At 36.7% G+C, this 21,970-nt stretch overlaps 1 protein-coding gene across 1 annotated transcript; it reads left to right on the forward strand.

The window, feature by feature from the left end:
- Positions 1-8,394: 8,394 nt before the first annotated feature.
- Positions 8,395-13,945, forward strand: LOC142621610 (putative cinnamyl alcohol dehydrogenase 1). Its single transcript, XM_075794907.1, has 6 exons — positions 8,395-8,524; positions 9,363-9,476; positions 11,049-11,279; positions 12,695-12,980; positions 13,098-13,248; positions 13,373-13,945. Exons 1-6 carry the CDS (start codon positions 8,436-8,438, stop codon positions 13,567-13,569), a joined length of 1,068 nt encoding a protein of 355 aa, XP_075651022.1. The 5' UTR covers positions 8,395-8,435; the 3' UTR covers positions 13,570-13,945.
- The last annotated feature ends 8,025 nt before the right edge of the window (positions 13,946-21,970 follow it).

Consider the following 21,970-nt stretch of genomic DNA (forward strand, 5'->3'; position numbering starts at 1 on the left):
AAGACTATTGAGGTGTATGTAGACGATATGGTGGTAAAGAGCAAAATGATACCTTCACACGTGAGAGACTTGGCTGACACCTTTCAGGTGTTAAGAAAACACAAGCTGCGCCTTAATGCCTAAAAATGCTCTTTCGGCGTTGGGTCTGGAAAGTTTTTGGGGTACATGATCACTCATAGAGGCATAGAGGTAAACCCAGCACAGGTGAAGGCTATTCAGGACTTGCAGCCTCCTCGCAACCCAAAGGAGATCCAGAAATTGACCGGGATGATTGCCGCATTGAATAGGTTTATCTCTCGGTCAGCTGACCGATGTCGTCCCTTCTTCCAATTGTTGAATAAGTGGAAAGGGTTTCAATGGACCAAGGACTGCATGTTAGCTTTCCAGCAGCTTAAACAATATCTTTCTCGGCCACCCATTTTGTCTCGCCCCGAGGCGGACGAGGTCTTGTTTGCTTATTTGGCAGTGGCCGTACACGCGGTCAGCCTGGTCCTTATCAGGAATGAAAGTGGGGTGCAAAGACCGGTCTATTACGTTAGTAAGTCTTTGAATGAGGCCGAGGTGCGCTACTTGCTCTTGGAGAAAGCGCTTCTGGCCATAGTTCATGCCACTCGGAAGCTCCCTCATTATTTTCAGTCTCATACTGTGGTGGTTCTGACCCAATTGCCTCTCAAGGCAGTGTTACGCAGCGCCGACTACACTGGTAGGGTAGCAAAGTGGGAAACCATATTAGGAGCTTTTAATGTTAAATACAAACCTCGCACCTCGGTGAAGGGCCAGGTCCTCGCTGACTTGGTGGCAGAGTTTACTGAACCATTGCCAGAAGAGACTCTTAAAGAAGCACGCATGGATGGAAAATCAGTTGGTGTGATCACGGCCGCAGGGCCTTCGCCTTGGAAAATGTATGTGGATGGGGCAGCTAATCAGAGAGGGTCTGGTGTGGGACTTGTTCTGATATCCCCGGAGGGAATTATCTTTGAAAAATCTCTAAGGTTATCATTCTCGGCCACTAATAATGAAGCCGAATACGAAGCAGTTCTGGTAGATATGAACATGTTACATAAGATAGGTGGAAAGGAAGTCCATGCGTTCTCGGACTCTCAATTAGTGGTCTGCCAGGTCATGGGGACCATGGAGGCCAGGGACATAAGAATGCAAGAATATCTGGCCCAGGTCAAGCGTCAGCAAGCAGAGTTTGACTCCTTTGTCTTAGCTCACATCCCTAGGAGTGGGAACACTCATGCCGATTCCTTGGCTATGTTAGCAACGTCCTCGGCTCAGGACTTGCCCAGGATTATCCTTGTGGAGGATCTGCTGGAGCCAACTCTTATCCCCGCCAGGGCGGCTCGCGTCCATCTAATAAGGTTTGGACCTAGTTGGATGGACCCAGTCGTATCTTTTCTTAAGAACGACATCCTCCCTGAGGACAAGTCTGAAGCAGAGAAGGTGCGTCGAAAGGCGCCACGTTTTTGGTTATCCGAGGATCAGAAGCTGTATAAACGATCCTTTTCAGGACCGTACTTGTTGTGTGTGCACCCTGAATCAACGGAAGCGTTACTGGAGGAACTGCATGAGGGAATTTGTGGGAGCCACACTGGGGGAAGGTCCTTAGCCCATAGAGCTCTAACTCAGGGTTATTGGTGGCCCAACATGCAGAGAGAGGCCCAGGACTATGCCAGAAAATGTGATCAATGCCAGAGGTTCGCCCCTAATATTCATCAACCTGGTGGGGTTCTTAACCCTCTCTCTAGCTCTTGGCCTTTTGCGCAATGGGGATTGGACATAGTGGGGCCATTTCCGAGAGAAGCAAGAAATAAAAGATGGCTTCTTGTGGGAACAGACTATTTCACCAAATGGGTTGAGGCCGAGCCCTTAGCAAATATCAGAGATATTAATTCCAAGAAGTTTGTCTGGAAAAATATTGTCACTAGATTTGGTATACCACACACACTTATCTCCGACAATGGCGTTCAATTTGACAGCAAGGCCTTTAGGCAATATTGTGGTGACATGGGTATCATAAACAGATACTCCACCCCAGCTTATCCTCAGGGAAATGGGCAAGCCGAGGCCGTTAACAAGGTCATAGTCAGTGGGCTTAAGAAAAGGTTGGACGATGCGAAAGGCAGATGGGTAGAAGAGCTCCCTCATGTTCTATGGACGTATCGGACCACACCGCGCAGGTCCACAAGAGAAACGCCATTCTCTATGACTTATGGAGCCGAGGCGGTGATACCTCTGGAATCTGGTTTTCCCACCCTAAAGACGAGCTCCTTTAGCCCGGAGAATAACAATGGACTCCTGGAGAAAAGTCTTGATTTACTCGAGGAATGACGCGAGGCAGCTATGGTCCAAATGGCTTATTATCAACAGAAGCTAAAACAGGGATATAACGCCCACGTGAAGCTAAGACCACTTGCACCTGGTGATCTTGTACTAAGGAAAGTTGTAGGCACTTCTAAGAACCCAGCTTGGGGTAAGCTGGGACCCAACTGGGAAGGCCCCTATCGCATTGTTTCAGTAGCAGACATAGGGTCATATCGGCTAGCTGACCTAGACGAAAGAATTGTACCACGCCCATGGAATGTAAATAATCTTAGAAGGTATTATTATTAATAAAATGTGCTTTTGTCAGTTAATATTTCAAAGTTATGAGTACCTCTGACGCTTGCAGCTACTATTCTTAAGAATCAAACAGAAACTTGGTTAAGTGTCGTCCTCGGACCACAAACCTTGTGAAAATTGATATCTTTTCATCTGTTAAACAGAACCTTAGTTATGCCGGGTCCTCGGACCTTCTACTTTGGGAAAATTAACATTTGAAGTTGCTGATCTTAAAATCAAACAGAAACTTGGTTAAGTGTCGTCCTCGGACCACAAACCCTATGGAAATTGATATCTTTTCATTTGTTAAACAGAACCTTAGTTATGCCGGGTCCTCGGACCTTCTACTTTGGGAAAATTAACATTTGAAGTTGCTGATCTTAAGAATCAAACAGAAACTTGGTTAAGTGTCGTCCTCGGACCACAAACCTTGTGGAAATTGATATCTTTTCATCTATTAAATAGAACCTTAGTTATGCCGGGTCCTCGGACCTCCTACTTTGGGAAAATTAACATTTAAAGTTACTGATCTTAAGAATCAAACAGAAACTTGGTTAAGTGTCGTCCTTGGACCACAAACCTTGTGGAAATTGATATCTTTTCATTTGTTAAACAGAACCTTAGTTATGCCGGGTCCTCGGACCTTCTACTTTGGGAAAATTAACATTTGAAATTGCTGATCTTAAGAATCAAACAGAAACTTGGTTAAGTGTCGTCCTCGGACCACAAACCTTATGGAAATTGATATCTTTTCATCTGTTAAACAGAACCTTAGTTATGCCGGGTCCTCGGACCTCCTACTTTGGGAAAATTAACATTTAAAGTTACTAATCTTAAGAATCAAACAGAAACTTGGTTAAGTGTCGTCCTCGGACCACAAACCTTGTGGAAATTGATATCTTTTCATTTATTAAACAGAACCTTAGTTATGCCGGGTCCTCGGACCTTCTACTTTGGGAAAATTAACATTTGAAGTTGCTGATCTTAAGAATCAAACAGAAACTTGGTTAAGTGTCGTCCTCGGACCACAAACCTTATGGAAATTGATATCTTTCATCTGTTAAACAGAACCTTAGTTATGCCGGGTCCTCGGACCTCTTACTTTGGGAAAATTAACATTTAAAGTTACTGATCTTAAGAATCAAATAGGAAATTGGTTAAGTCTTGTCCTTGGACCACAAACTTGATTAAAGTTAATTTCTTATTGCGTCTGGAAATTAGTGCCTTACTGGTCATTAACTCGGATCTTAAGTTCTATATCTTTAAGCGTTAAGCAAATTTATATAAGGAATGGTCCTCGGATCTTACATCCTACTGAAAACAATACTACACATTATAAGGGTTTAATCGTTATATGAGGTCTTCTCTTTTTTAACCAAGGCATTGTTTAAAATATCTCAATCATGTCATCTGCTGTTAAGTTTTTAATACTAAAACATGCGCATGACTGCGTGGAGGTTATGATTGTGCAATCCTTGGAGTTAGATTTGTTTACTTTGACTTTTTTTTAGCTATGTACTAATGGGAAACTTTTGCGACAAGTACAAAAAGAATAAAGTAAAAACAGATACAACACGAAGGAAAATTAAACAAAATTGTTCTTCATTAATCATTTAGATATATATTACATATTAAGTCTGAATATAGAGAAAGAGAAGTCCTAAGCTAGGTCCTAAGCTTTTGGAGGAGGATCTTGCTGAGAAGTGCTGGTTGCCTCGGTCTCTTTCAGCTCCAACTCAAAAGGGGACAGAACTTGCTTTCCTTTGTCTGCTGCCTTCGTTGGAGGGACATTGGATTCTATGGTTTGGCTCAGGCCCTTCTCGGCACCCCCGCCTCCTTCCTTTTCTTTATTGGAACCTGAAGGTTCTGTAGGATCTGGAATTAGCTTTGGGACCATAGGAGGAAGAGCAGGAAGAGTTGTTTCAGGGGTAGGAACAGCAACAGGAGCCTCTTCAATCTCCTGTATCTCCAGGGGAAGCCAAACATTCTCGGCTTTCCTCAGCTCCGAGGCTAGAGGAACTCCTGCTATGTTTAGAGCTTCCCCCTAGACTTTCTGACAGTATTCCCGGCACAAGGCCGCGAAAGCCTCTGTCAGCTGCTCCTCGGTGGCAGCTACCCCTTCCTCGTAACTCGCCTGCTTGGCAGCTTATAAAGAGCGTTGAAATGCGCCGGCTTATTTCTTCATCAGCGCAAGTTCCTTTTCCAAATCCGAGCGTTCCCTTTGGGCTCGGGAGAGCTCATCATCTTTTTCATGAAGGAGCTTGCGCTGCCCTTCTATCTGGGTCTTCATGGTCTTCAGGTTTGCCTCGGCCCCATTTTTCTCTCTTTTTAGCTCAGCCACCTCAGAGATAAGCTTCTCATTTTCAGCAATGGCCGTGCCTAAGGACTTCTCAGTCTCCATCCGAATTTCAAGCTCTGTTCTGGCCTTCTTCCTAGTATCTTCTATAAACTTCTCGGCCATGAAGACTTCCTGAACGGCCTGCAATAAAGTATGAGGAAATTAAGTATAGCAGGACACTCATGAATAATCCAATGCTGTTAAAAATGTAATCTTCCTAAAAAGTTAAACTTACCAGGGCTAGATCCCTTTTTAGAGACAGGAATAATTGAGGTTGGCTCATCCTCTCCAAGGTCTCCATATCTTTCGGCAGCAGAAGAGGGCGTTCCAACACTTCTGCCAAGTGATGGGCATGACCTTGCTGGGCCGCCCTGATACTGGACTGGCAGGAGATAGGTGCGCCGTCCAGTCTTAGATCAGGGGACCAGGTGGCCGGTGGTCGGCGCACTTCGGCCACGTTCCTGATCTCCCCGCTTTCAATTGAGCGGGCCCTGCCTTTGCCTTTATCCAGCTTCTGCTGCTGAACGGGTGGCGGTTGTTGTCGCAATTTCTTTGGTTCCTTGCTGCCTGTCTCCTCGGCCTCCCCCTTTCTTTTCTTTTTGGGATCCTCGGCTGGAAGTTTTGGCTCAGCTGGAGGAGGGGGAGGTGGCAAAGGTGAAAGAGCTTGGGACCCCCCCGTCTTTCTCTCAGCAACCTTCGTAGCTCTCGTGGTTAGGAGACCCTTCATCCTGTCCATGTCCTCCTTGGATTCGTCCTCTGGTTGGGCAACGACTAACCCTGCAATCCCGGAGGCCTCAGTGGCTTCCTCTTCCTCGTCAGAAAGTACAACAAACTGGTTCCCTCGAGGTCTTTCGGTGTCTTCAAGTTGGAACTGTTCTATCTCCTCGTCTAGCGTGTTTGAAGAAGACACTTGCTCCTCTGGGACAATAGTTGCCTGGGAGTGTGTAGCTAGAGGGACCGCAGCAATCGGTTGTAAATACAGTATGGTGTTAGGACTGTCAGGGAGGTCGTGATCGTCCAGGAAGCGAGGTCTGGCTACGTTGATCTTCCTACGCCGCCGGTCACCTGCAATAATGGCGTTCTCTATTGCCTGGAAGTCCGAGGATACAGGATTGTACCCTAGGATCAAGTGAGCGGCCCTAAGTTGTAGGTCCTCGCTGACAAACACCTCGGAGCACAGTACCCGGTTTAGATCTGCAACGTTGCAGTGGCTCAGGCGTGGGCGCACGTGTTGCTTATCTGCAAAGAAAGTCATCAAAGCAAACGAACCTGGTCAGATTCACACAACGTATAATAAACTTAAATAGATATGAATACATGTGAATACGCATTTTTGTGAATGTTAGAGGAAGTTGTGCGGTGGGGAGGTTAATCCTAAGGTGTTGCACCTGGATCTCCCCACTCAACTAGGCAGTGGAGGCCGTCGTGCCAGTTCCTAGAGACGATCTGGTAGTCGTCCTTCATGCCTTTGTTGGATTTGGGCAGACAGGAGATTAGCCTAATGACACTAGAGCGAGATTTAATGTAATAACCTAAATTGGTAAGTTTATGGGACTCGTACAGAAAGACGACATCGTGCCAGGTGAGGTTTAGACCCATTTGCTCGTTTAGAGCATCGACGCTACCCAAAACTCTAAAAACGTTTGGGAGGCACTGATCGGGACATAACCGGTGGTTGCGAAGGTACTCCCTAGTTACAGGCTTCATTGGGAGGGTCATCCCACCCTCTACAAAGGCTACCATTGGGATGATAACCTCTCCCTCCTTTCTAGAGCCAGCCACGGCTTCTGCCGGGCAATATTTTAAACCTACATCGCCGGGAATGTGATACTTGGCTCTGAAGCCTTCCATTCCAGCGGCGGTATCCACTAGACACTTGAACTTTCCCATCAAATATGAACGAAAGGCTAAATTCTAAAAGGGGGAATGATTATAAGGAGAGCCGAGGACAGGGTCCGAGAAGAAAGGGTTAAGAGAAAAAAAGGAATAAGAACTTACGGACTTGAAGTTGTGCGAGTTTCCATGGAGTTGTGTTGACAAAAGGTGATTGCTGATGTTTTGATGGGATTAGTCTCTGGAGAAATAAATGAAGGCGCAGGTTCCCGAAGCGTCACGACGTGCGAGAAGCGGCCTCAAAATTATATTTGTCCCGCCCAAATTTTCATGGAATGATAAGGATCGTTGGATGTTCATCTCACCGTTGAACGTGGGGGACAAGGTGTAACTTATGGTAATAAATGCGCGCGTTTTTGAAAATAAAACCGCCAAGTGTCACCCTCCGGAACGCGAAACGGTTTTCGCACGTGTGGTTATTTACAGAAAGTGTGGAGGAAGTCTTCGTTGGATCAAAACCCTATTTTTCTCCTCGGATGATGAAAAATAAAGTTTTGAGGGGCTATTGTGGGGAGTAAAAGGACCCAAGTGGGCATATGGGCCTTTGGGCTATAACATGGAGGGCCGACCTGCTCCAGGGTTAAACTCTATGAGTTGGCCCATACGCCGAGGGTCTGAGGATACAGCCGAGGACGAGCTTCTCCTCGAAAAAGCCCTAGAGAATTCAAAATTTCATTATGAAGGTCAAAGTACAACTCTGGAGAGACCAGTGGTTAAAAGGGGACATCCTGAATCTTCTAGATGCACCAGTATTAAAGAAAATATCAAGAATAAAGGCTGCCACCTCCGCATTAAAGGCTCTGCACCTACCTCCCTGGCCGCATTAATAGGGAGGTGACCCCTGAACAGTGAGGTGGAAACTTCTAGTCACTGTTCAAAAAGTATCAGGAAAGGAAGTATAAAAGGGGGGTAAAGGCCAAAGAAAAGGGGGATCAGGAAACTAAGAAAGAAATTAAGAACTTGTAATTTTGAAGGAAGAAAGAGAAATAATAAAGAAGCAGTCCTCGGCTCGAGTCCGAGGAGATCCATTTGTCATTATCATTCGTTATTTACTTGTGTTTGCTTATAAAAGCCTGTTATCAAGCTCCCAGCATTTCTAACCTAGGTTTCAAGTCCACACTCTACAAATCTTATTGTTTAAGGCTCATTGGGCCTGAGCCCGTGATTGTCTTTGGGTCCAGGTGCAATTGTGCACTTACACTAACCATTTGCATTTATTTGTTTTTTAATTAACACTATGTAATATAATTGAAATTTAATTACAAAAAATAACTATAATACATGCACTATAAACTATAAGTTGTAAATTCAGTCTTGGGGTGGGGACATGCAAGAATGTCATCGCAGTGGGAAAATCGTCATTCGCCACGGTAAACAGCCTGCATCAGCACTGACGGAAGGTTATCTCAGCAAGGAGGTCACTGCTTATGGCAGGCTCTTCAATTTTTTATCTTCAAGTTAATAATTAGATTTTACTAACATGTGCCTTAAAGCACACAATTTTGTTTTCATCCACATACTTATTGTCTTAACTTGGATTAGATTGGATTGGTCTTTTATAGTATACTTTTCTCTCTCTCTCTTCATAAACCAGTCCAAGATGAGCTCATTGAGTGCAAAAGATGACTGCCTTGCATGGGCGGCAAGAGACCCATCTGGAGTTTTATCACCTTACAGCTTCAGCCGCAGGTCCTTGTTCTTATTTTTACTTTTCTTCATTCTTTCCATGTGCTTGTACTAGTCAAATTTTCATAATGCGTTTGAATGTGGCATTTGTTTGAAAGCTAATTTGCAAAGTTGATTAAACTATAGCTATACCTAAAATAAGTGAGACTTGAAAAAAAAAATATATACAAAAGCAAATAAAGCTAAATGGAAAATGGGCGATACCTCATACCATGTTCTTAAGAAAAAATGAATAGGGCTTCTACTTTGATGTGTTTGAGGCTTCGAATTTTGAGAATGCCTTGCAGAGTTGCAGGTTATACTCTTGCTTATACTCATGTTTTGCTTCCTAAGTCCTAACCGTGTTGTTTAGCCTGTTAGTAATCATATAATGTCTAATGAAGCATCAAGCATGGATTAGTACTGGTCAAGTTCACTTCTTGATACATATTTGTATATGGTAGAACATAAATGGGTACTAGACCTGAAGATTCCTTTCTTGACAAGAATAAAAGAAACAAATTCAAGATACGCTAAATGTGCTTGAAAGCACAAACATATCGATCTTTTTATACATTACGTTATTTTGTTGAGGTGCTTCTATTCTCTTATATATTCATAATGGAAATGATTTGCTTAAATTAATTTTAAAAAATAGAAGCAATTTGCTTAAGTTGGTGAAATTATTAAAAAAGCTACCTGGAAGTGAGTTACATTTCTTCATCTTTCATATCATTGGTTGACATAATGATCCCATACATGAGTTCCTCTATGAGTTTAAGAACTATATATGACTAAATAATACTTACATGTTTTTATAATATATTCTGATTATGAATGGATCTTGGGAAATTTTATTCAGGGCTTTTGGCAGTGACGATGTTTCACTAAAAATTACACACTGTGGAGTTTGTTATGCTGATTTACTTTCAACCAGGAATTTACATGGGGATTCAAAGTATCCTTTAGTGCCTGGGTAAGTGGACCGATTGCATACCATTAGTAGTCTTAGCTATCCTTGAACTGATGTATTCTTGCTGTTGTTACTAAGAACAATAATAAATAAATAAATAAATTGAATTTCATAACATTTAAAATATCATTTAAATAATAATAATTCATATAAATTAGAATTTACTATAAAATTAGAGAACACTTGAGAGATGTTACTGCACTAAGTATATCTCATAATATGATAAATAATTTATCGTCAATTCATAATTTTTTAGATGATGGAGTTGAGGCGTGGACCATATCATTATCGTGAGACGATATATACTGTCTATGTGATTTTTGGTGTAGTAGACTAACAATATTCTGCGTGCCGCAACTAGCATACAATAATCTAGCCATTTTGCTGATTATAGCCTATAAGATATAAAGCTCTTTACTCTCTTTTACGTATTAAAATATATATGAAAAACACATATTCTCAAAAGAAGTGAAAAATGATCAAAAAGGCTTTTAAAAATAGCTACTGCCGTGCAAAGCTCAACGGGAAAAAATTGACCACATTATGTTTTTGACACTTGCAATATCTTTATCATAAAACTCGGTCAACCATAAAACTCGGTCATAGAATATTACCCAATGGTCTATATATATATATATATATATATAGGCCATTGGGTAATATTCTATATATATATATATATATATATATAGAGAGAGAGAGTAAAGGGTACTTGCCAGTTGCCAATTAGATGAATAGTTTTTTTTTTAAATTTTTTTATACAAGATAGAATTTCTACTCTAGCCTAATTTAAGTATATATGTGTGTGAAGCTTCCTCCTAGAGATTTGAACCCCGGCCCTTGTCCCCCACACCCTACAAACATTTATACTTATAGAGTGACCACTGCACTAAGGGTGTGCGGTGGTTAGATAAATAGTTAGCAATAAAGTTTTCTTTTATTGCTTTGACCAATTAAATCTATTGTGAGAAATAGATTGGTATTATATATATATATATATATATATATATATATATATATATATATTATATTTTTTTAGTTTTGACGTCCTCTCTTTGATAATAACTCTTTATTATTATACTAAAACATTAATCAGTTTTACATTTTTGCTAACGTTAAACCTTTGAAAAAACATTTGGCAAAGTAAAAGATTTAATAAGGAAAATATTTCAAATGGTTCTTTTTTGATACAAAAATAGAATTCTACTTTATCCTAATCTAAGTGTATATGTGTGTGAAGCTCCCTCCTAGAGACTTGAACCCAAACCTTTACCCTCCACACTCTACAAGTTTTTATACTTGTAGAGTGACTACCGCACCAAGAGTACGCGGTAGTTATTCCAAATAGTTCTAAAGGCTCCAACGTATGGAAAATTTAGCTAAACAATATGCATTGATTTAGCCAACTCATAATAGGAAAGGCATCGAAGAAAGAAAACTGATTTCTATTAAGTCACTTTCAAAATATTTTAATCTTTATAAAAATATTCCAACACTTCCTGCAATAAAATTTTTACTTATAAAAACAAACAAAAAAACTATCCTCGAACTGATTTATCTATACTTGCACGCTAGACATGAAATTGCAGGAATTGTGAAAGAGGTTGGTTCCAATGTTCACCGCTTCAAAGTTGGTGACCATGTTGGAGTGGGTACCTATGTCAACTCATGCAGAAGTTGCGAGTATTGTAATGATGGACAAGAAATTAATTGCGCAAGAGGACCAGTTTTCACCTTTAGTAGGGTGGACACGGATGGTAGTATTACCCAAGGAGGATATTCCAGTTACATCGTTGCCCATGAAAGGTAAGTTTCTCTAATGCTACTACATTCAGTTCCTTTATTTTCCTTTACATACAAAAATTCACAGTTACATTAGTGTGGTATTCAAATATAAGTCTATTAACCTCATGAAGCACTTCCTAAAATAAGAAGTGTCTTGGTTCATACTAATCGGAGTTAATTTGACCTTGTGGAAGTTGTGTCAATTCATTTGATCATTTTGTAGAGGTGATAAAAGGGTGTTACATGGAGGTTGTAGATTTTGGCGGTCAGGTAAGGCTTCCCAAGGGGCCTAAGTCTTTGGCAAATTCGCCAGTTTCTGAACATAAGCTACATGCCACCACATATGTGGCTAGGTTTATAAACAGTTCCATTGTCATGCTAGCTGTTCTCTCTCTCCCCCTCCTTCCAATTTATGACATGTTTGACATATTATATTCTTGTACATTGTTTTAATTATTTGAATTCTCAATCTTTTACTTGGTACCAGTGGTAGGTTAGGGGGGCAAGATTAAAAGACAAGATTAGAAGTAAAAAATTAATCTAAAAAAATTAATCAATATTAATAACAAAATAAGTAAACAACTATATGATAATATAATTGTCATACAGAATCTAACATAAAATGTAAACTTTAATTTATTTTTTCACACTTAGCTTATTTTACTCAATTGCCCTTGACGATTTTTCATATTTTGAAACCCAACTTGAATGCTTTTAAAAACTGCACAGCAACTCTGAGATCCAAAGAAAGAAACTGGATTAAAAAGAAATTTTTTCGTTGTGATGGGAGGCGTGCCTTGTTTGCATTATATATACTTTTTTTTTTTCAGAGTTCTACTGACTTCTAATCCGGGTAGGTGTAGCAAAGTTGTTATAGAGATCATTAGAATTGTGATCGGGGGGCACCAAGAAAATTGAGAGAGCTGTTCTTATGGATTTGAACTGTGTAAAGCAATGATCCATCTTTTGATATGCACGGCACTAGCTCTACTGCAAGTCTAGTCTTGTCTTTGTAGTTGGGTGGCATGAGGGGACCCCTATGAAAACAATTGAAATTTCAGGGGGGGCACCTGCCCCCCCTCGCCCCCCCCCCCCCCCCCCCCCTCCGCCCCTGCTTGGTACTATAGAGTCTTCAATGAAGGCAATCAAGGATGGGTGTTCAAAATATTATATAGATCTTGCTTATGGTTGGGCTTTTAGAGCTTGCATTTATATTTTGCATGCCATTAGGAAAAGAAGATAATTATCATTTCTTTGTTACGGTTCTAAAATAGTCAATAGCAACCATAGTTTCGTGAAGCAACTTTAAGATTTTGGAATTGAGAAGTGAGAATCTGATGTGATAATTTTGATCTATTGACTTTATACTCAGGAATTTGCCAAGTTTTTAACACAGGTCAAAGTAAATCAGTTCAGTTTTGGCATTGAAAATGTAGGTACTGCTTCAGGATACCTGACAACTATCCATTGGCTTCAGCAGCTCCTCTACTTTGTGCTGGAATTACTGTGTACGCTCCCATGGTGCATCACAGAATGAACCAACCCGGTAAATCTCTAGGAGTGATTGGGCTTGGAGGTCTTGGTCACATGGCAGTGAAGTTTGGAGAAGCTTTTGGGTTGAATGTAACAATTTTCAGCACTAGTGTATCCAAGGAAGAGGAAGGCCTGAGTGTGCTTGGTGCGAACAGATTTGTGGTCTCATCTGACCAAGAGCAGATGAAGGTAGATTTACAAAAAAACTTATTATAGACCATCTGTTGCCCTGTTCATGTAAGCAACGCTGAAATTGATGAACCGTCTTTAAGTTTTGTTGGATTGATTGTTGCTATGTTGTTGTAGGCTCTGGCTAAGTCATTTGACTTTATAGTTGACACAGCATCTGGCGATCACCCATTTGATCCCTACATGTCACTGTTGAAGACTGCTGGTGTTCTAGCCCTGGTGGGGTTCCCAAGTGAAGTCAAATTCAGTCCTGCAAGCCTTAATATAGGTACTTAGACAATTTCTAGATTAGAAAATTTCTTGAGATTAAAGAACTCTTTAGTTTGATAGTGTTACCTTAACTGGTTTTGAACACAAATTTTAATGAACTGCATGCATTGACCTTTTTGCAGGTAATAAAACCATTTCTGGTAGTTTAGTAGGTGGTACAAAGGTGACCCAAGAGATGATTGACTTCTGCGCTGCTCACAAAATATACCCAAACATAGAAGTAATTCCAATTCAGTATGCAAATGAAGCTCTTGAGAGGCTAATAAAGAAGGATGTGAAGTACCGTTTTGTTATTGATATTGAGAACTCCTTGAAATAATACTGATAAAGAAACAAGGAATTCCTCCTCTCAAAAGCATATAGCGATTGGCGAGTGTTCTTTTTTGAATGGCGGGCATTTAATTCTATTAACAAGCATTTGGTGTTGCTCTTCTGCATCATATAATAGCCTGAAATAAGTGAATAGGTCATTGAGTGGTTTTGTGAGAAATGGCTTAATAAAAAGACTTTCGTATCATTGTCTTAGGTCCTTGAGTGGTGTTGTGAGAAATGGATTAATAAAAGTTAGAAGTATGGACTTTTAAACTGTTGTGTTTTTGTATTCTTGACTTGTGCCTGCGTAGAAGTCTCTACTTGCAGGGAATATGTCATTTTGCTTAGGAATTCTTTATTTTATTTTGTTTCCGGAGACCAAACTGAAAAATCCCTCAACCAGAATTTCTTTGTTTAACACTCAATTAGCTAAGGGGGTTTTTGGTTTGTTGTGATGTCCTCTTGATGTGATACTCATTACGATCGATGATGTTAAATATTAGTTTTCCATGCTATGTAGAGTACTGAACTAGTGATTGAAGACATGATTGTTTTTCTTATCACATAATTTATTCTAAAATTCCAGCTTCCAACACGCATTGAAGCCCCACTGCCATCACGTTATTAGTATGATTAGTATGTCAATCATAGCTCATCACCTGCCATGCCATTAGAGATAAGTGTCCACATTAGTCCTTGGAAAAATATATGTAAAATACTATTAAAAAAATGAACGACTAAACTATTTTGTTTTATCTTTGATAAGTAAAATTAAGACTACTTGTGGGGGTGACATACTCGCTGAGGGTACTTTAATTAAATATCAAACATTCGAATGTATTGATTATCAGTTGTAGCTACGTGTAGACACCTCATTTTATATATGTTAATAACCTTTGGTCTCCGGCCCCAATTATGCGCTTGACATACTTCAACTAAGGGTAATTAAAAAGTTCTCAATAGTTCGAAAGTAATCATAGCTTAAAAGTATTCAAACCGCTTTGAAAACAATGCTGAAAAATGATATTTGCTCACTGTTTTCACAAAGAATATTTGAATGAGGTTTGCTTCATTGGAAAGTAGACATCCTGGGTTTTAATTTGAATATAAATTGTTTTGTAATTTGGATTTAAAATGAGTGAGTTATGGTCGTTTGAAGTCAGGCCAACAGTGAAGTCGAAATTAGGGTATTTTAGCAAGCATGTGTACACATTCGTCAAGGCTGCGTATGCACCCTTAACCAAGCGTATGCACCCTCATTTCCAGGACTTCATAACTTAAGTTTTGGGCCCCCAAAAATTCATTCCTTGATGGGGGGCAGCTCCTAAACCCTTAGGAACATCCAAATGCCTCTAAAAAGCCTAAAAAGTTATAGTTTTTAACTTATAAATACTATCTCTAATGCAAGCCCTAGCTAAAGAGAGAGTCTCCACTTTTCTAAAACCCTAATTTTCTCTTCTAAACACTCACACAACACCTTTGCACGTTTTCTCAAATTATTCAAAACCTTTAACTAGCACAAAACTAAGGCATAAACTTGTTCTTAATTTCGTTTTACAAACTGTTGTGTTCTTTATTATCCTTTGTTTTCTATCTAATCTCTGTGTTGTAGGCATTGAGGATCGGTTAAATAAACTTCAAAACTGTGATTCTTAAGCAACGTGAACATTCTTTCAATGATTTGTTCATTTTCTTAATAGGATCCATATCTTTTTGTTGTGGTTCTTTTTATTCTTCTTCTTGACTTGTTTGATGTTTATGGTTCTTTAGATATGTGTTAAGATGGCTATGAGTTGATTATAATCTGTTCTTAGTGCTTTTGTGGTTTTATTCAGTTTTTATGTTATATTAACATGTTATTTGTGTTATAATATGTAGAACTTTTCACATGTCCTTTATTTGATTATTATTTTATTTATTCGATTTATGTTAATATGACCATAGTATAAATTTTTTTTAATCTTTAGTATTTCCTTCTTATTTTCTTGCATGTATGTCCTTAGATTTTAAGTTGTTTTAGTCTAATATGAAATTTTTACAGTTTCTGTGTTAAGGATGCGTGCGCATTCTCGAGTATTTGTACGCAGGGTTTCAACCCTGCATACACATAGTTAAGTATTAAGGAGATTATTATGATAATAAAAACTTATCATATAATTGTAATTGATATTACTCAAATAATTGATAGTACTCTTAACCCAAACATGTTTTTTTTTTTCAAAGTACACCGAACTAACCTAAGTGAACCGAATTGGACCTCAGTGGAAGAAATGGACTAAATGGACCAAATTGGTCAGAATGGACAAAAATGCACTAAAATAGACCGGAATGACCAAACTAGACCAAAATGAACTGAATGCCAAACCGTAATTAGTATAAATAACTCAAAAAATTAATAATAATTATAATAATAAAGTGATGTAAAACTATAATCTATGATAAGTAAAGTATTCCAATATGATGGAAGTGGTTTTGTTTTTGAAGTAACACCAATCAAATTTGTTATCACATTAATATTTTTAACTAAATTATTACGCACGCATCTGTGATTTTATGTGGATGCTAAAGGTTATATTTAAGTTGGATTTGGCACCATGTGGAGAAAGTTGGTACACCATAAAAAAGCATATCAGGAAACCCACTTGCATGTAATATCTTATACAAAAAGAAAAAGAAAGAGGGAAAAAATAAAACCACTGATGTTGCAATGGCGGTGGTTGTGATGGTTGTTTATTGTAGTGGATATATTATTTTATTGTGTTGTTTATATTATTTTATTGTGTTAAAAGCTAAAATAAAATCACTGATATTGGGTGTTTTGTAAAGTGAGAAGGTAAAATAGATAAAGTAACTTTTTGTGGTGCCAAATAGCTAAATTTATGGCTTCACTAATGTGGATGCTCTTAAGAGCTTTATTATCTCTATCTCTTGAAATTGATAAAAATGACATATATATGGTTCTCTAAGTAGGAGCGAAACTTAACCCTTCAACTTGGCCTTGAATACTACATAAGAATACATAAATGAATATAGTGGTGAAAAGAGATTTTTTTTTTGGGTGAGTATAAACTAAAAATAAATAAATAGTGTCTCCATCCAAGCTATTTGTAATACATTTATTTTCTATTATAACTTACATTTAGGTTTAAGAATATGTAAAGTTATAGTAGTGAAAAGTGATGGTTACATCATAATTAACAAGTTGTAGTTAGTTATGAGAATGAGTAAAGGCATAATGTATCATCGCATTCATTAATATTTATATACATATTTTTTTAAGAAATGATGAAAAAAAATGATAACATGACTACTAATGTGATTCAACATAGGCGTAGCAATAATAAATAGTATACTTCAACTTTTAGATATTATATAAATTATGAAGAAAATATTGTTTGCATTCTGTTTTTTTATATACAAGATAGAATTTTTACTCTAGCCTAATCTAAGTGTATATGTGTGTGAAGCTCCCTCTTGGAGACTTGAACTCCGGCATTGTCCTCTGCACTCCACAAGCATTTATATTTGTAAAGTGACCACCGCACCAAGAGTGAAAAGTGGTTATTGTTTGCATTCTTAAAGTTTGCATAAGTTTATTTTTCGTTCCTGAACTTTAATGAGTTCTTCGTCATTAAACTATTGAAAACATTATATTATTTATCCCAAACCTTAAAAAAGATCTTTTATACAGTGCATATGACCAATTGTTTTGTGCCACTTGACCAATATAATGATCCACGTCAAATATGTCAGATTCTCTAATGCAAAAAATAGTACCACCTAATTAGATAGGTAGAATAAAAGTTAACCGTGTGAATAAATGACCAAAAAAAAAATGCAACATTTTCAACAATTTAGGGGAAAATAATTTTTTTAGAAATTTAGGGACGAGACTTTATGGGTGGAAACAATATTTTAGCCTAAAATAAATAAATATAGCATAGTCAAGATGCAAGTAATCCACAGTTTTTCAAATACATGAGAAGCTCGGTTCTAAAAAAACAAAAACAAAAACATGACAAGCTGAAGTAACCTTTGGATGATTCTTAAAAGCATAAGCTTCCCAAAATTGGCGAAAAGCTAGGCAAGATGGAAGTAGTTTCAATCTTTAGAAGAAGAACCTCTTGAAAAGGCCTGTCAAACAAAGTCTTAATACCCCTTTAGCATGGAAAATTCTTAGGTAGTCCAGGAGCATAGAAAAATGGTGCTCCCTCCTCTCACATTCATGGTAGGTCCCACCATGCATTTAATGAACGGGTCCCACCATGAATGTGAGAGGAGGGAGCACCATTCTCCGTACTCCGAGAGTATCTAAGAATTACTCCTTTAGTATTACCGTAGGAAGTAAAGTTTTAACTATAGAAATTTAGTAATAGAGTTTTTGCGATATAGAGCTTTTACTTTAACTGAACAACTCTTAGGTTAAAGTTAAAGCCAAAAAACTCTATTACTAAACTTCTATACTTCAAACTTTACTTCCTACGGCAATGCCAAACGGGGACTCTGTTTGATAGGGCTTTTTCTAGAGGTGATTCTTCTAAGATTGAAATTACTTCCATCTTGCCCAGCTTTTCGCCAATTTTGGGAAGCTTATGCATGCTTTTTAGAAGCATCCAAAGAGTTTCTCAAAAAAAAAAAAAAAAGCATCCAAAGATTACTTCTCTAAGCATTTGAGCTTGTCATGTTTTTGTTTTTGTTTTTTGTTTTTTTTAGAACCGAGTTTGTCATGTGTTTGAAATGTTGTGGATCAGTGGCGGAGGTAGGATTTCAACTCAGGGGGCAAGACAAAATGACACTTCGATACTCATTATTATGATCATGTTTCTTCATAAGCTCAATTAACTACATGTGTGAGTATGTATTTCATATCATTAAAATAAAGAAAAAAAAATTAATCAAATTATAGTAAATAAAAAAAAATATAAATACATAATGTTGAAATTAAAATAAATTGAGAAAATAAATTAATGTAGGAGTGTTAGGAATATAATAATATACCTATAAAGTTGTATTAATGTTTCAGTGCCTTGCATTCTTTTAAAAAAATTTGTAGAATTAAGCATATGTTTCTTTATTTGTTTAAGTAGTTAAAATTAAGATTTATAGAAAGAGTATGAAATTGTGAAAAAATTAGAAGAAAATATAAGTCATGTCAAGGATACAATAAAAATTCACAGTAATTTCACAACATTCCTCAACTTAGCACATCATCTCATACATGTGGGTCATTAGAAAAAAAATTAAATCATATATTGTGATTTACATCCTGAATGGAAAGAACACAAAGTAGATTTTTTTAATGCTCTATACACAAAAAAAAGGTGATTTCAATTTTTTCATCATTGACCTTTTTTATGTCTAAAAAAAATACCAGTTTGTAATTTGTAGTTTGTATTATATACTGTGATCCTGTGAGAAGCAAAGAAATTCTATAATAGTGAATTTAACTATTTAAATGGCCCACTAAGAAAAGACGAAAACAAGTATGGTGATTGTTTTTTTCTCTTATAGTAACATGCTTTCTACTATGTGTAGGGGACAATTTAAACTTTCTAACATCAGACTCTATTATTATACTATTACATAAGCTTCTAAAAAAAAAAAAAATACTATTATATACAAATTCTGGGGCAGGTCAGGGGGCAACTGCCCCCTCTCACCCCCTGGCTCCGCCCCTGCTGTGGATATATTTTGGCATTTTGGACTATGTTATATTTATTTATTTTAGGAAAAAAAATATATTGTTTCAATCCATAAAGTTTGCTTGAAATTTCTTTTTAGTCCCTAAATTTCAAAAAGTATTAGTTTCCCCTGTACTGTTGAAAATGATTCTTTTTTTTTTTTGTACTTCTATTCGCTCGGTTAAATTTTATCCAACCTATCTAATATCTAAGTAAATGTTACTAGTTTTAGTATTAGAGAATATGACACATGGATCATTGTATTTTAAAAAGAAAATGAGAAAATAACACACATGAGGTGAACAAGTGGCATGAAACTATTGGTCATGTACACTACACAAAAGATCTTTCTTAAGATGTGGTATAAACAATATAATGTTTTCAGTAGTTTAAGGACAAAGAACTCATTAAGCTTTAAGAACGGAAAACAAACTTATGAAATCTTTAAGAATACAAACAATATTTTATCCATAATTATATATATATAAAATATTTAAAATCCGAAGCATAGTATTTATTGTTGTACACTTTTGTTAAATTACGATCATGTCATTATTTTCTTTCCATCATTTCTTTAAAAAAAATGTATATAAATATTTATTTATGCAATAATGCATTATATCTTTATTCATTTTCAAAACTAATTATTATAACTTATCAATCATTATATGACCATCATTTTTCACTATTATGACTTTACATATTCTTAAACCTAAATGTAACTTATAATAGAAAATACATGTCATACAAACACTTGGGGCAGAGGCACTATTTATTTATTTTTAGTTTAATACTCATCTAAAGGGAAAAAAAAATCTCATTCCACCACTATATTCATTGGCCACGTTAAAGGTCCAGTTTTGCTTCTACTTAGACAATCATATGTCATTTTCAACCATGTGTCTTAACAAAGGGTTTTTCTTTTCATTTTTCCTTTCTTTCTTTTTTTTTTTTGTATAAAATATTACATGCAAGCGGTTCTCTTGATATTCTTTTTTTATGGTGTACAAACTTTCTCTACATGGTGCCGAATCCAACTTTGATAAAACCTAAATGTAACTTATAAATATTTATTTATGCAATAATGCATTATATCTTTACTCATTTTCAAAACTAATTATAACTTACCGATCATAATATGACCATCATTTTTCACTATTATGACTTTACATATTCTTAAACCTAAATGTAACTTATAATAGAAAATACATGTCATACAAACACCTGGGGCATAGACACCATTTATTTATTTTTAGTTTAATACTCATCTAGAAAAAAAAAATCTCATTCCACCACTATATTCATTTTCATATGCTAATGTTATTCTAGGCCAGGTTAAAGGGTCCAGTTTTGCTTCTACTTAGTGAATCATGTCATTTTGGGGTTTTTTTTTCCCTTTCTTTTCTTTTTGTATAAAATATTACATGCAAGTGGTTTTCCTAATATTCTTTTTTTATGGTGTACAAACATTCTCTACATGGTGCCGAATCCAACTTTAATAAAACCTAAATGTAACTTATAAATATTTATTTATGCAATAATGCATTATATCTTTACTCATTTTCAAAACTAATTATTATAACTTATCAATCATGATATGACAGTCATTTTTAACTATTAAGACTTTACATATTCTTAAACCTAAATGTAACTTATAATAGAAAATACATGTCATACAAACACTTGGGGCAGAGACACTATTTATTTATTTTTAGTTTAATACTCATCTGGAAAAAAAAAAAAAAAAATCTCATTCCACCACTATATTAATTTCCTTGTGCTAATGTTATTCCAGGCCACGTTAAAGGGTCCAGATTTGCTTCTACTTTGAGAATCATGTCATTTTCAACCATGTGTCTTAACAAAGGGGTTTTTTTTTCCCCTTTTTTTTTTCTTTTTGTATAAAATATTAAATGCAAGTGGTTTTCCTAATATTCTTTTTTTATGGTGTACAAACATTCTCTAGATGGTGCCGAATCCAACTTTAATAAAACCTAAATGTAACTTATAAATATTTATTTATGCAATAATGCATTATATCTTTACTCATTTTCAACACTAATTATAACTTACCAATCATGATATGACCATCATTTTTCACTATTATGACTTTACATATTCTTAAACCTAAATGCAACTTATAATAGAAAATACATGTCATAAAAACACCTGGGGCAAAGACACCATTTATTTTTTTTTAGTTTAATACTCATCTGAAAAAAAAAAATCTCATACCACCACTATATTCATTTCCGTATGCTAATGTTATTCCAGGCCAGGTTAAAGGGTCCAGTTTTGCTTCTACTTAGAGAATCATATGTCATTTTCAACCATGTGTCTTAACAAAGGGGGTTTTTTTTTTCCTTTCTTTTCTTTTTGTATAAAATATTACATGCAAGTGGTTTTCCTAATATTCTTTTTTTTATGGTGTACAAACTTTCTCTACATGGTGCTGAATCCAACTTTAATGAAACCTTTAACAAGCACATAGAATCACAAACACATGCATAATAATTTAGTTAAAAATATTAATGTGATAACAAATTTGATTGATGTTATTTCTATAACAAATCATTTCCATCGCATTCGAATACATTACTTATAATAGAATATGGTTTTACATCACTTTATTATTATTATTAGTATTATTATTATTTTGAGTTATGTTTAATAATATTACGTTTCGGCATTCGGTCTAGTTTGGTAATTCTGGTCTATTTCAGTCCA

This window comes from Castanea sativa, chromosome 1 (assembly GCF_040712315.1).
Source record: "Castanea sativa cultivar Marrone di Chiusa Pesio chromosome 1, ASM4071231v1".
Classification (NCBI taxonomy): Eukaryota; Viridiplantae; Streptophyta; class Magnoliopsida; order Fagales; family Fagaceae; genus Castanea; species Castanea sativa.

What these genes read in the sequence shown, in the direction of transcription:
- LOC142621610 (XM_075794907.1), top strand. Translation starts at nt 8,436, where the DNA reads ATGAGCTCATTGAGTGCAAAAGATGACTGCCTTGCATGGGCGGCAAGA. An exon ending in CCTTACAGCTTCAGCCGCAG is followed by an intron (nt 8,525 to 9,362) that starts GTCCTTGTTCTT and finishes AATTTTATTCAG; the next exon opens with GGCTTTTGGCAGTGACGATG. An exon ending in CTGACCAAGAGCAGATGAAG is followed by an intron (nt 12,981 to 13,097) that starts GTAGATTTACAA and finishes ATGTTGTTGTAG; the next exon opens with GCTCTGGCTAAGTCATTTGA.